We start from the raw sequence: 13736 nt of genomic DNA on the forward strand, positions 1-13736 counted from the left end.
TGCAAGACTTAGGATTCATAATAATAACTTTGGATTGCATCCAGTCAGCATGAGAGTAATTGTCTTTCAAGACTCATGAAAGCATGGGTGTAGACGCCTGGAGTGGTGAGTATACTCTTTTTTTTTATGATATTATCTTTTTTTTTTAGCAAACCATGCAGCAGTAACTGCCCTCTGTTGTGAAAAATGGCTCAGCGCAAGTACTTTGCCATAGCTGACACATACATGGCCAGTATTATGAACAGATTGTCACACATCAGGACTTAGGATAAGTATTTATTACAAAATCAGTGCACGTAATCTCATGCATTAACTTAACCAACTAATTCAGAGAAGACAACCAGTACTAGGTTAGTGAGATGCAGAGGTGGACAGGTTATGTCTTCGCCTTCTTAGAAAAATATAAATGGACTTGCAGCATGTTAGTAAATGTAATGCACAAAAGAGAATTGGAAGATGGTATAATTCATCATATCGAGTGAGTGTACCCCTGAATCCCATGCATGGAAGTGAATTAACTACAACAGAAACCATCAGAAATAACTAAACTTAATGATTGTGACTGTAAGAATATGAAACGTTTTAGAGAAGAAGCCTTTAAGCTATAGCATGTGTAGGGCTTCCGTGACAGAGAATCTGTCGTCAATAGCGACATCTGCTGTCGTGAACCGAAACAGCAGCTACGCGGAACTTTCAGCTTCACTTCCTGAACCTCTCCGAACGGAATTAGACGTTGCACACGAAACATGCATGGCGTCCTTCAACCACAGGCGTTCGTAACAAACATTTGTCCTTTTGCTCTTTTCCATTTCTTTTAAACTATTTATTTTATGCAAACGTAGAAGTATTAGCCACAATGGTGACTAGGACCGTGTGTCAAGTCTTTCAGCACCGTAAGTACCCGTTTTCTTACGTAGCATTAGCGCGTGAGCTAACTAAGTGGTTGTGATTGCCAGCTTCAAACGTTCAATTTTGTTATACACGTTATTTTGACTGGGGAAAAAATAACATGCATATTGTTATTAACGTGGTTGTATCAGTATCTCAGTACATAAAAACAAGTAAATGACAGTTAATTTTTCTTATTTATAATTGGCTAATATATGATGGAAGTTGCTTGGAATTTTATAGCACCTTTCCCATGATGCATCACAGCTGAGTACAGCTAACATTAGCATGCGTGCACAAGTGGACAGCTCTGAGTGTGCCAGTTCACAGCTGGCATTCATATATTTCTGGAGTGACCATGTATGTCTGCAACATGCATCACGTGCAGTGGGGAAAAAACAGGACTTGAACAGAGCAGAATGAAGTCTGCAAATGTACATCAATACCGAACTGAATTCAACATTCAGAGTCAAGTACACAAAGCAAAACGCCTTTCCATGACAGTACCAACACGAGTCCTGCGCTTTTCACAAACATCAGTGGTATTGATGGTCCTGGCCCCGTTCAGAAATGGTGTGAGTAATCAGATTTCAGTGTGTCCCAGATGTTTTCACATCTATAATATCAAGTTGTCTACTTGTTATCACATAACCTTGAACGTATATTAATGCCATGTTTGAGCAGGTTCCAGTTGTCTTTGTATCAGATTCAATTTACTCTTAATTTAAAATGTTTATTATATATGATCCTTTTATTATGATTGGAAGAGGGTATTAAAACTGCTAAATTTCTCTAAAAATCTGATTTCCAGTTTCAGAGAACGTGAGATACTGATCTCAAAATGTATGCCACACCTACCTTGGTTTTAAAATGTCTGTCTGTAAGAGACATTCTGAGGTTTAATCATTTTGAGAAGGGTTGTGTTCCTTATCTAAGAGTTTAAACTGATATTTGACAAAACTACTTATTAAAAAATAAAATCCAAATAACTGCAACTGCAGAGTTGGGTCCCAGAATGGTGAAAAAGTTCTGCACTGAACTCATCCAAGTTTTGAATTATTGGTGTTAAATTGCTGGGGGTGTTTTTGTTTAGCTGTAAAGACCTTTATAGGGCCCTATAAAATCCTTTTTTCCCAAATTCTTTTTCATTTAAATTTTTTGTAATCCTGTTTTTATTATTATTATTTTTTACCTTTTACTCTTATTTTACTTCCAAAAACAGTGTGTTTTTAATGTAAATGACTGAAATGTACACAAATTAAATAGAAATTAACCTAAATTTATTGAGGTGAAAAAAAATCCTCAATACATCAAAAGTAGTAGCAAGTAATGAAACTTTAGTTGACTTCTCATAAAACAGCAACCAAACAGTTTAAACTTCTTCAAATTTAACTTAAACAAGTTGATTAAAGGGAAATTTCCGTTTTTTTTTTTTAAACCTGGACCTTATTTCTAACTGTATATATGTTAATTTACTCATTGATAACATGTTGGTGTCATTCAGTCTTTGGGACGCTATTTAGATCATTCGAGACCCGCTTATATTATAACGGTAGTGAACAGGGCCAGGCCAACGCAGCCTCCAAATAAGGCGCGAAAAGTCTTCATTTCATCAATACTTTATATGTCCATGGCGGAGGGGGCTGTTGTGCCACCCAGATTTGCTTCCCTCCGTGCAGTTTTCTCCAGACATAAGTTCCTCTTCCACACGAAAACAGCATTTCAGTGTTAAAAAATAGATTCCATTTTAATGGTCCGATTCCGTGATGGTGGAAATTATAGGGCCCTGCCTTTTATTTATGCTGTGCTGTGGCATTTCACTCGGACCATGCTTGGTCCTGATTTTAACTTCTACAGTCCATGGCTGAAATATTTGGTTCTCATTTTATTTGTGCATTTACTGTAGAGTTAAACTAGACTGGGAACAACCATCATCTCTAAGTTCAATGATGTTCTTGCAGGAGTTTTATGATCCACTGGGCTCACTTTTTCACACATGCACTGCTGAAATGTTCTAGATCAGGGTTCTTCAACCCTGGTCCTCGGGACCCACTGCCCTGCATGTTTTCCATGTTTCCCTCCTCCAACACACCTGATTGAAATGATCAGCTCGTCATCAAGCTCTGCAGTGGCCCGATAAGGAGCCATTCATTTGAATCAGGTGTGTTGGAGGAGGGAAACATGGAAAACATGCAGGGCAGTGGGTCCCGAGGACCAGGGCTGAAGAACCCTGATCTAGAGAACCGGAGCGGTTGCATGTGAGAGCGCAAACATTCCCAGGCTGTGTGTCTCTTGAACATCAGTGGATGAGACTGAATGTCTCATATGAATCATATATTCTACAGTCTGTCTTAACTGCAGACTCATTGACATATTTAGACTTCCAATTTTAGAAAGGCGAATTACAAGGTGGTTCCATCGTTTGTTTGTTTTTTCTCTGACGGGGAAAAAAGGCAAAAAATGACATTTTTACAAAATGCATTTGTTTTGTGTCATGTTTGTGTTTTGTTTTAATCAAATTAAAAAAGCTGAATGAGCGACGTCTTAGTGTGGCGATTCCCATGTTTTTTGCCAGAGATATTGGGTTCAAAGTCACATTTTTTGCAAAAGCGCTGCCCATTGGATAGCTGAAGCAGAGCTTCAGGGCAACATAACTTTTAGCTCTGGTCATTTTGGCTAAATCGTTGAATCGGAGTAATTCCAATAACAAGCTGATGTGATGTGATGACATGTTCCGGTAAGAAGTGTTGTTCGTTTATTCCACCCCTCTCCCACCCAGGCTTTGCATCCTCGGCAGCGGCTCTGCGCCCATCGCCTGCTGAGGTTTGCAGCCAGCGCAACGCTGTGTTTTCCAGAGAGCAAGCCAGACAGAGAGCTCTGTACCCCCGTGTCGAGAAGATAGAGGTGTCCATGCAGGGCCCGGGACTGGTTGGCACAACCCTCATCATGAACAGAGGAATGTCCACTCCGCTGAGCTGCGCCAGACGTAAGTGAAAAGGGAAAGTGTTAACGCAGCTTATAATCTGAAGACGGAACAACTAGGCCTCTCCAATATATTCCCGTATATATTTGAAAGACTTGTTTGCTCACAGATGAATTCGTGTTTCATTCAGATCTGACAGAACATCATATGAACAGCTCGGCTCTGGCGTTGGTCGACGGGGAACCGTGGCCTCTCCACAAGCCCCTCACCCACTCCTGCTCGCTCACTCTGCTCACATTCAAAGATAGTGACCCGACGCTCGTCAACCAGGTACTTCGACAACAGAAAGGAAGGAATAATCTCTTCCACACACACGTTTCATTATGTCTTTTAAAAGAGAAGTCGTCGGTGCTGCTGCGTGGTTTAAAGAAAATTCCCCACCGCTGCAGCTTCATCTAGTTTCCACCTTTCCTCACCTCGTTGTGTGACCCACTCACTTCACTCCACCCCAGTCTGGATCTTTTGACAGTGTTCGTACTTCATAACCCTTGAAGCAGGTTATTACTTTACAGCAGAGCATGCAGTGAAAGGCCTGAAAGTTCACATTACTACTCATCCTGTGAAAAGATGCTTTACTGGCAGTTTTACTCTCAAATACTGCTGTTTACCTTATCTGCTGCTCAGCCACGATCAGCCGGTGCAGATCCCACTTAAAGGCTCTATCTCGCTGCAGGTCATGTGTCCAACGGCCCTGAGTTGTTAAAATGACAACCAGCTGTGGGTTGAAACGCATAATTCCTCGCATTACGTTAGCTCCATAAACTTGGGCTTCACTGTCGCTGCGTTCTTCTGTGCTTTAAGAGGCCAAAGGGAAGAACTGCTGCTTATCAGCGAGTTCTCAGCAAAGGCAACAAGTTTGATTTCTTAATGGTGGCACTGCTGATGGGGCATTACTGGAAATGACAAAACTTCTGACGCGCAAAAACTAAGAAGGCACTTTTGAGAATCTAATTTATCTCATTTTGTTCTAAAGTGAAATAATTAAGTAATGAGAATTTGTTAATGAAAGAAAAGCACAAAGCGACAGCAATGTGTCGTCTTTGTGCTTCTGAGGTGTAGGCGTATGTCCATATAACAGGAGTGAACGGAGCAATGACGATACAGCCTCTGAATAAGGCATCATCTGTCTTTATTTCACCAATACTTTGGTGGATGGTTTGCTCTGAGCTGTATGTAGAACTCACTGAATGAGATGGTCAAAACAAAGTGTCAGGTTTATGTTGTTTTTATCCTGTTTTTGAGTTGCCAAAGATTTCAGCCTCCCAAATATCTGCTTCTCAAAGCCGGACTAACACACCCGGATAATGTCTTTAAGGTTGAAGCCCTCCTGCACGAGTCTGCTCAGCTCGTCTCTGTGCTCTGTTCGAGCTCCATTCATACTGAGACAAGGACAGTGGTGTAATTAAATGGCACCGCTGGGCTGTAACTCAACTCAGCTATATATGTGATGTTCTTGATAGTTATTCTTTAATAATGAATTCTTCTGAAAGAACTTAGAACCGTATTAGTTTTTTTTTTTTTTTTTTTTTTTTGTGACATGAGTAAATGTTTTGGGTCAGTGATCATGTCCCCTTTCCCCTCAGGCATACTGGCGTTCTTGTGCTGCCCTGCTTGGACAGGTGCTGGAGACGGCGTTCAAGGATGACTACACTGTGGAGCTGCTCAGCACTCCAGAAGTGCCAGGTAGAAGATCCAGATTTAACTTTAAATATCAGCCAGGAATGTCTTGCATGATGCAAATTGAAGCTTTATTGAAAGCTGTCTGTAAAAGGGTTTTTGTTTGGTTTGTGTAGTTCAACAGACAAGATCACAGGTGTCAGTTGTGTGTTGCTAAGTTCATTCTTATTCATGGATTTCCCTGCAGTCATTTCCGGAGCCTTCTGCTGTGACGTGGTCCTCGACGCTCAGCTGGACTCGTGGACTCCTTCTGAGGTGTGTGAGATAAAACTAAAATCATTCAGAGCTCAGCAAACCTGACCCTTTTCATTGGATGTTGTGTCACCAGAAAGAGACAGCCCAAAAGCACGTCTCCTGTCAGTTTCTTGGTTTATTTAGAAGCCCGTTTAAGTGCTTTTTCACCAACAGCCCCCAACGTGAAAGGTCTGGTGCTTTTCAGCAGGAATGATTAAGAACTTATATTTCTTGAGATGTGCTTTGGATTGCTCCCATTTTCTTCGGTATATTTGTGAGCACCAAACATGGATTTCTTTCCAGGAGTCATTGCGCTCTTTGACCAGAGGAGCCCAGCAGCTGATCCATCAGGACCTCGCCTGGGAGCCTTTGGAAGTGACATCCTCTGTGGCCCTGGAGGTCTTCTCACACAGCAGGTAAACTCAGTGCTTTTCACCACATGGATGTTTTTAAATGCACATGGCTTCATTGTCTTCTGTGCGTTTCCTTCTTAAATAAACTTTAACACATCGTGGGTGTTGTTGCTGAACTTTCTCTCAGGTGTAAACAAGAGGAGGTGGAACAGAAGGCATCACAAAGCCCCAAAGACACCGTGATGCTCTACAGGTGACGCATCTTTGTCTGTGTTTTCATGTTGCATTTTCTTTAGATCAACATCTATTGTTGTAAAAGGTAGTAGGTTATCATTATGATCCTTATCCTAACTTTCTCCAACCATTTACTTGTTTTTTTATAGATGCGGTGACCATGTGCTGCTCACTGGGGGCCCCCTGGTGGCCAGAACAGGTCTGTGCTCCCAGTATGAGGTAACCGCACTGCATAGCCTGGGACAGGGACCCTGGGGACACCATCGCAGAGCACAGGGGCTTTCTCTACCTTTGCAGCTACAGGTAGGAATGTGTGTGTGAGTGTGTGTGTGTGTGTGTGTGTATTTTTAGTAATAAGGATGAGATGACAACTGAACAAACTGATGCATTGAAAGTTCAGATCGAGAATCTGCCTTCTGTAGCTGCATCTTCAGGTTCTTTTACTAGATTAGTTTATCTTTAACCGTGAAATAAATTAGACAAGTTTTTACATCTTGATTACCATTCAAAGTACATGTAGTCTATCACATTTAAATGTGCTTTTCCCTGGTGTTATTCTCAAGCTTATTGGATTTGGGCAATTTCAGGCTTTAGAGTTTTTCTTATTTTTTTCCTTCAAAGAGGATTTGTTGCAGTGAAATAAAGACTGATGCGTGTATCCTTTGATTTTCTTTCTGATATTTGTTGTGGATACAGTAAGGTTTTAGACAGTCTTCGTTTCAGCCTCATCTTAAAGTCGATCCAGTTAAATTCTGTTCTCATCAGTCTGCAGTTCAACAGAAAGCAGAAACTGGTAATCGGCCACTTCATTTATTACTTGGTTAAAGCACATTTAGCATCGGTGACAGCCTGAAGTCCTACAAGCTTGGCACCCCTTTCTTTTGGAAGCTTCTCCGGCTCTTCTGGCGTTTGATTATGTACACACGGCGCATATTTTCCTCATATGAACTCGTGGCTGGATGCTGACAGAGATGCTGTTTAAAACAAACTTTTGTAGCTTGCCATTGTTTGTAAGGACAAGATCTTCATTCGGATTTGCCAACAACATTCATTCTTGCGGACAGTGAAGTTATATCGGAGCTGTTCTGTACTTTCATGGAGGTATCCGTCTGCGTCGCTCTCAGCCTTTTTTTCTTGATGCAGACAGACAAACATTCAGTCCTCCAAAAAGCTTGCACGTTGGATTAAGCTGGCGAGAGCCGGGAGAGGCTGACGGCTGATTTGCTAACAAAAGAAGACAAAGCACCAGAAACAATAAATGTCAAAGCAGCACAAGTGAAAAGCTCAGACAGCGGCACCACTGGACAATCTTTTCAGTTATCCTAACACTTAGTTTCACGCCGTCTTAAAGCAGATCTTTTTGACTTCTTTTTCCACAGCAGATCAAAGCTAAAGGAGCAACAACGGTGCTAACGCAACCACGAGCTGTAAACTGCTCAGGCTGTTCCACATGTTTATGAAACTGCTCCCAGGTGTCAGCAGAATGTGGACATGGGCCTGTGACTGTACACAGATCCTATTTCAGCCCTTTAGCCCTGAAGGTGCAGCTGTGTAGACACTGTTTAGTGTCATTTTGGAACAATTAGCATCTGTTGTTGTGTGCTTCTTGTTCAGTTTGAAGTCCTCAACACTGTGGACAAAAAGTTTTCTCTTGGGATTGTTATGAATCTCTCACCATCTCTCTGGCTCTATCGCACTGTTTGACTTCAGGGATGGTGGTTCTCAGTGCCTGGTTTGTTGTTTGAAATTGTGGCCAAGTATCAATCTTTTGTTCATCAGAGCAGATGCTTTTTATTTTTCCAGGTCTGAGAGTCTTTCATGTGTCTTTTGGCAAACTCCCTGCAGGTTGTCATGTGGCCTTTTTATGAGGAAAGGCTTCTGCTCGACCATTTGTCCATAAAGAGCTGCACCGATTGTTGTTGTTCTCTCTACTTCTGTCATATTCACAAAGGGACTCTGGGCCTCATTCATAGCTGGTGTCACGGTAAAGGGTCTGAATATGTATGCAAATGGGATATTTAGAGTCTTTTATTCTCAATAGGTGAGCAATAAAAATTGAAGCCTTACGGGAGACTGATTAGAAATGAATTGACGGAGTCCTTGTCAAGATGAGCCTGAAACCGAAAATATGGAGACTTGAAAGGGTCTGAAAACCTTTACATCTCCACAGTAATTGAACAGAAATGTGAGGTGGATCAGACAGCACTTTGTTTTCGTCTACATGTGCCTGGGTGTCACGTTTTCTCCTCCTCTCTGCAGGCTCACCACACAGTCTGGAGGAAACTGAGGCAACGGGCAGAGAAGCTGGTAAGCCATCTCAGTTTCCTACCTCACACAGTAGTAACATCAAGGCTGAAGCACTGAGGCCAGCTTCTATTGGGCTCTTAGCGCTTTGGGGCGCTGGTTTGAAATGGACGCTGGAGGCTTGTCCACACTGTTTCACACTCAGCCAGCTCCCGGGCTGTAGCCATCACTTCCGATTTCACAAAGCAGCCAGAGGTTAGGATATAACACGGCTATTTTTATTGCATTCATTATATTGTTGGCAAAAACAGGAGATGCATCGTGGGCTGTAATCTCTGGAAAACAGCAGGTCCCATCCTCCTCGTGAGGGACAAACTGCTGTTTGGTGATAAAAAGAAAAGACACTAACTTGAGATCTGAGGAAAAGGTATTTTTAAATCTCTTTTTCTAGATGCGACACATGATGATATTAGGGTTGTCGACTCTTCTCTCTCTGCATAAGCAAAGCAGACTCGAGCACTATAGGACGAACATGGATTCTGCAAATTCAAACTAGGCTAGAGTTAATTTAGGAAGAAGCCATCAAGGCAAAATATATTTGCTGCAGCCTTTCTGGCATTCTCTGTGCATCTCTGATTGCGTAAAAAAAGATGTTCATTAATAGAAACACTTATTTTGGCAGCTGATGACTTAGTGTGCTCTGTGGCCTACATTTTACTGAGTTTTCATTTTTTCAGGGAGTTTAAATGACACCAAGTTTAAAAACACAAATATGGACATCAGATTTGGATCAGGTCCTTCTGGAGTCTTTTTCAAGTACAGGATTAGAATGCAGAGCTGCTGCAGGAGCGGCTGAACATCGTTTTCATGGTCTCGGTCATCGTTTTTCATCGCATTATCACCTGACTCTAATGTATGCAGTGTTCAGTGTGCCTATGATGTGTTTGGAGGGCAGCGAGCCGACTGTCCTCTTTGTCCCGTGTGTTAACCCAACATCTCTACCACTAATCTGTGGAAGAGCAATCATCTAAAACAGACCTGAAGGACTTTTAAGGACATTATACTGCAGTATAAGCAGGCAAATGTTGCCAAACTTGTCCTCTCCTGAGCAGCTCATGAGTCCTTCTATTAAACCACATATCGCTGGTTTCTCATTGGCACATTGTTCATTCACATGTGAAACGGGAACAAGATTTGCTTAGCTAGTTGCTTTGACTGGCAGCGTTTGGAAACCTTGGGGTTTCTCCGACACCGCCCCTCTGCATGTGGCAGATGACTAACAGGGAAAGAAAAATGTCGTACAAGCTGCTCTTCAGCCAGAGGCTTCTTCAGCTCTGCTGCAGAAAATCAAACTCAACGATATTTCTCGTGGCGTTTGGAGCTATCCAAACTTCTATTTGTGACCTGTGGGGGCAGTAATGTGCCTTTGCTACGTCCAACCTGCCAGAACCTAAAGAAGAAGAGGAAGAGCTGGAGGGGAAGCAGCATTTTGGGTATCCGGCGGAAATGATGAATGGCAGTAGAGTGACTGATAAGATTTTGCAGAAGTCGTGTCCTGAGGCCAAGCACCAAGTACATCGTTCACTTTTTTGAGTCATTGAGTCTTCTGAATGTTTTTGAGGGATTCTTCTCCAGTAGTCCTGAGGCAGTTAATGTGTGTGTTGTTTCCTTAAACCTGCAGTTTTATACCTTATTGTCTCCCTAAATGCATCAGTACATGTTGCTCTCCATCCAGCTGAATTCAAGGGATTTGCTAATGATCGGACTCGTTCTACAGATTTCAGTCATCACTTTCCCTTCCTCGTACACGGTAACATTGGATCAAATAAGGGTTCAGGTTTGAACTAACGCTTGTTAACAAATCAGTAAACAAATATATTGGAATGATCCTTGTTCTTCTGCTCATTTGAAGTTAAAGGATTAGCTGAGAGAAATCGCTTATTTCTCTTGTTTTCAAAGCAACTTTGTCTCTGTGGTTCTTGATCCCTCATTTGCTCAAACAGTGATTACCTTCAGGTGGTGGAATTAACGTGGAGGTAACTGATCCAGTTAAGGCATGTTGGGGAACTTAACTCCGACTCCTGGTTCTGATACCATCTGAAGCTTTTGCTGTTGACCTCTCCTGCGTTTTGCCAAAGCCTCTTTATATTCCAGGGATAACGGGCTGTTTCTGTTCTCTTCATGGCTCTGAATCTGGTTTTTGGAGCATTTCTCAGTTGTGTTTTTGGACTTGCACTGCATAGAAATAAAACGTTTGCTGTAGCTACTGGTGTAATTTGAACAAGGAATGAATTTTCTTTTAAAGGAGTTGTTCCTGTTCTACAGTTATTCTAGCCTCTTGTCATACAAACAAATCTACTAGTCATTTCCAGTCATTTTTTCATTTGGATGCTGATTTAAACACCATTTGCAAGCGGAAAACTCGTAATTACGACGTGAATGGCATTATTCCTTGTGCCTCTCCCCGTTTTGGATCAGTTGGTACATTGTAAGTATTTAATTGTACATAAATTATAATTGCATTGTGATTTTTAAGGTTGAAATGTACGACATTACCTGGTAAATTTGAGTAATTTGATGCCAAATGCACACAGCATCCTGCTGCAGATAGTCAGGCCTCTGAGTTTCATTCCTCCCAGGTCTCAGAGTAGCGTGCTATTTATGAATTCTAAGTGTTTTTAATGTAGCTATGCCATTTAGGATGTAAAGCCAGTCTTTTTAGTTGATTGATAGTTAACAAACACCAAAGGGATAAATTATAGTTTGAATTATTAATTTTTTTACTCCTTCTAGAACTAAAACTGTCACGATAAAGAATGTGTTGTTGCTTTTGCTTGGTTAGACAGAACAACTTGTAATCTACAGCCAAAAATCCTGATAATTCTCCCTGTTGATTTATTTAAGCCTGTTGCTACGTGTTATATTGTTGTTTTGTCCGTCCCTTTCCATGTGACAGCACACAGAACCTGCTCTGCAGGAGCAGCAAGGCGTGGGCGGGCCGTTTTTCCAGCCGGCGGTGGGGAGGCATGTCCCATGTCTGCCTCCAGCTGGCGCTCAAAACACCGCCGCCCACGCTGCACACAGATTCCCCTAAATTTTCCCTGTGGGGAGCATCACGACCCCACACCTCTCCACCGTCGCTGTGGAGCAAAAAAATATGTTGCTGAGCTATTTGTACAGTTTTTGGCAGAGGAAAAAAAAAGCCACAGAGGGGATGAGATGGTCTTGTGAATAAATGATATGCAGTTGATTATTCTTCTGCTTACACAGGTGGATGTGCCGGGACCTGAAGAAGTGAAGCCACCTTCTCCACCAGACTCAGTTCAGCCTCCAACCAACCAGTAACCATCTCGGCTTCACCTTCCGCACATGCTTGCACACTTTACCATGTACCCGACTGTATCATTTATTCAATAAATGCTCAAAATATGTAACCACCGACTTCCACTCATCTCTTTCTTATCCCTGCAAACAGAAGGAAACTCGTGACCCTGCTTTTGCCACCTTGTGTGCGATACATTTTCTTTAGCGGCCCTGTTCGGCTGTGAAGGAGTCGGCGTGAAAGTGGGTACAAATAACAGTTTGCTCATATGTGTGTCAGCAGTTTGCTTAACAACAGAAGCAGTGTGTGTGTGCTGGCTGAGGGTCGGGGGGGGGGGTGCAGCTGTTGTGTCTATCAGCCGATGAACAGGTGGCTCTCGATCCTCCGAGTGTGTTTGGCAAGTGTGAGAAAGTGCGAGCGAGCCTTGAGGATTGGAGCCTTGAGGCAGTGTCTTTTTACTTGTTTTTTGTTTTTTTCTCCAGGATTCCGAGCACTGTGACACATTAGACACAACACTTGTGGTTTCTGCCAGAGGTACATCCTCATCAAAGCAACTGGAGCCACAGGCTTAGACTGTCAGGTTTCCAAACACTCCTTTTACTCTTCGTAAGGTCTGAGCTACAACATACAGTATTTCCTTCGTGGAAAGTTTGTGTTGTGGTAATGTATCCCGACATATGAGTAACGGTGCAGGTGGTTACAAGCAGCTGTTAATGTTTAATGACTGCCGCTGACAAAAAGAAAACTGAGCAGCTCCCCCATACTTCTCACCCTCCACCGTCCCTCATTTTGATCCTTTTTGTGCGTCTTTGACTGTTGGATATAAAAAAATAAACAAACGGTTCAGGTAACGCACAGGCCTGCACGTTTTTTTTTTACATTCATACTCCTCCGTTAGAAGATGACTGAAGACGAAGCAAAGCCTCGGGACAGAAAACCGAACCACTGTGCAGCTGCTGCGCCCACTCAAGCATACCAGGGCTACCACCCCCACCCCCATACACAATGACAACGTGTGAGACGCACCCAAAGACAAATGCTGGGGAACCTTAAGCCAGCCACAGCATCTGCACCAGTTGAGATGCTTGAATCCGTGCCCTGAATGCCTCGCTGATGTAATGCACGGGAGACATTTAGGAATGGCTGCTGCGCCTGTGACGCTGCCGCTAAAACATTAAATTTAAATAGCTACTGAAAACTTGCATGGAAATGAATTTATAATGTCTCTCTGTTCTCCCTTTTATATTTAAGCGAGTGCAGCAGCAGGTTGATGGTACATTTACCTTCATTTTGACAGTATTCGCCGGCTGCAATGTGCAGTTTTCAGTTTCTCTTTCTGTACGCTGAAGCGCGACTTCTAGTTTAACATACTTGTCTGGAGGATTGCATTTGGATGCTGTTGCTATAAACTACACATGATAAGAGGAGCTTTCAGTCCCGGAGAAACGGCTCAACTTTGACTGTCGAAATATATCCGTCAGAGAGACGCCAAGAACGTGAAAAGAGGCCAAATAAACTATTTGGAAAAGGAAAAGCATCATAATATCGAGAAAAACGTTCTCACAAATCAGTTTCTCTCTAGTTCTTATCCTTTTATGGGAGAAATTGTGATAAACTATCAATGTGTATCCTCAATACCCTTTCTTTTCTCAGTATTTTATCTCATTAAGGTGATAAGACGCTGGACACATGCCCTGTGTTTGGCCTTGAGTTTTCAGCCCTTCTCTTTATCTCATCCAGTAAAGTTTTTAAGTTTAAAGGCACTTTTTTGCTTTACAATTCGGAATATTTCCACTGTTTG

At 42.3% G+C, this 13736-nt stretch overlaps 1 protein-coding gene across 1 annotated transcript; it reads left to right on the forward strand.

Moving 5' to 3' along the window:
* Positions 1-720: 720 nt before the first annotated feature.
* On the forward strand, positions 721-12051 carry mrpl39 (mitochondrial ribosomal protein L39). The gene is made up of 10 exons (XM_072364954.1): positions 721-893; positions 3668-3874; positions 4002-4141; positions 5455-5554; positions 5736-5803; positions 6086-6198; positions 6323-6388; positions 6519-6672; positions 8629-8676; positions 11884-12051. Exons 1-10 carry the CDS (start codon positions 857-859, stop codon positions 11956-11958), a joined length of 1008 nt encoding a protein of 335 aa, XP_072221055.1. The 5' UTR covers positions 721-856; the 3' UTR covers positions 11959-12051.
* The last annotated feature ends 1685 nt before the right edge of the window (positions 12052-13736 follow it).

Source organism: Leuresthes tenuis, unplaced genomic scaffold (genome assembly GCF_036924035.1).
Source record: "Leuresthes tenuis unplaced genomic scaffold, fLeuTen1.0.hap1 SCAF_1, whole genome shotgun sequence".
Taxonomy (NCBI): Eukaryota; Metazoa; Chordata; class Actinopteri; order Atheriniformes; family Atherinopsidae; genus Leuresthes; species Leuresthes tenuis.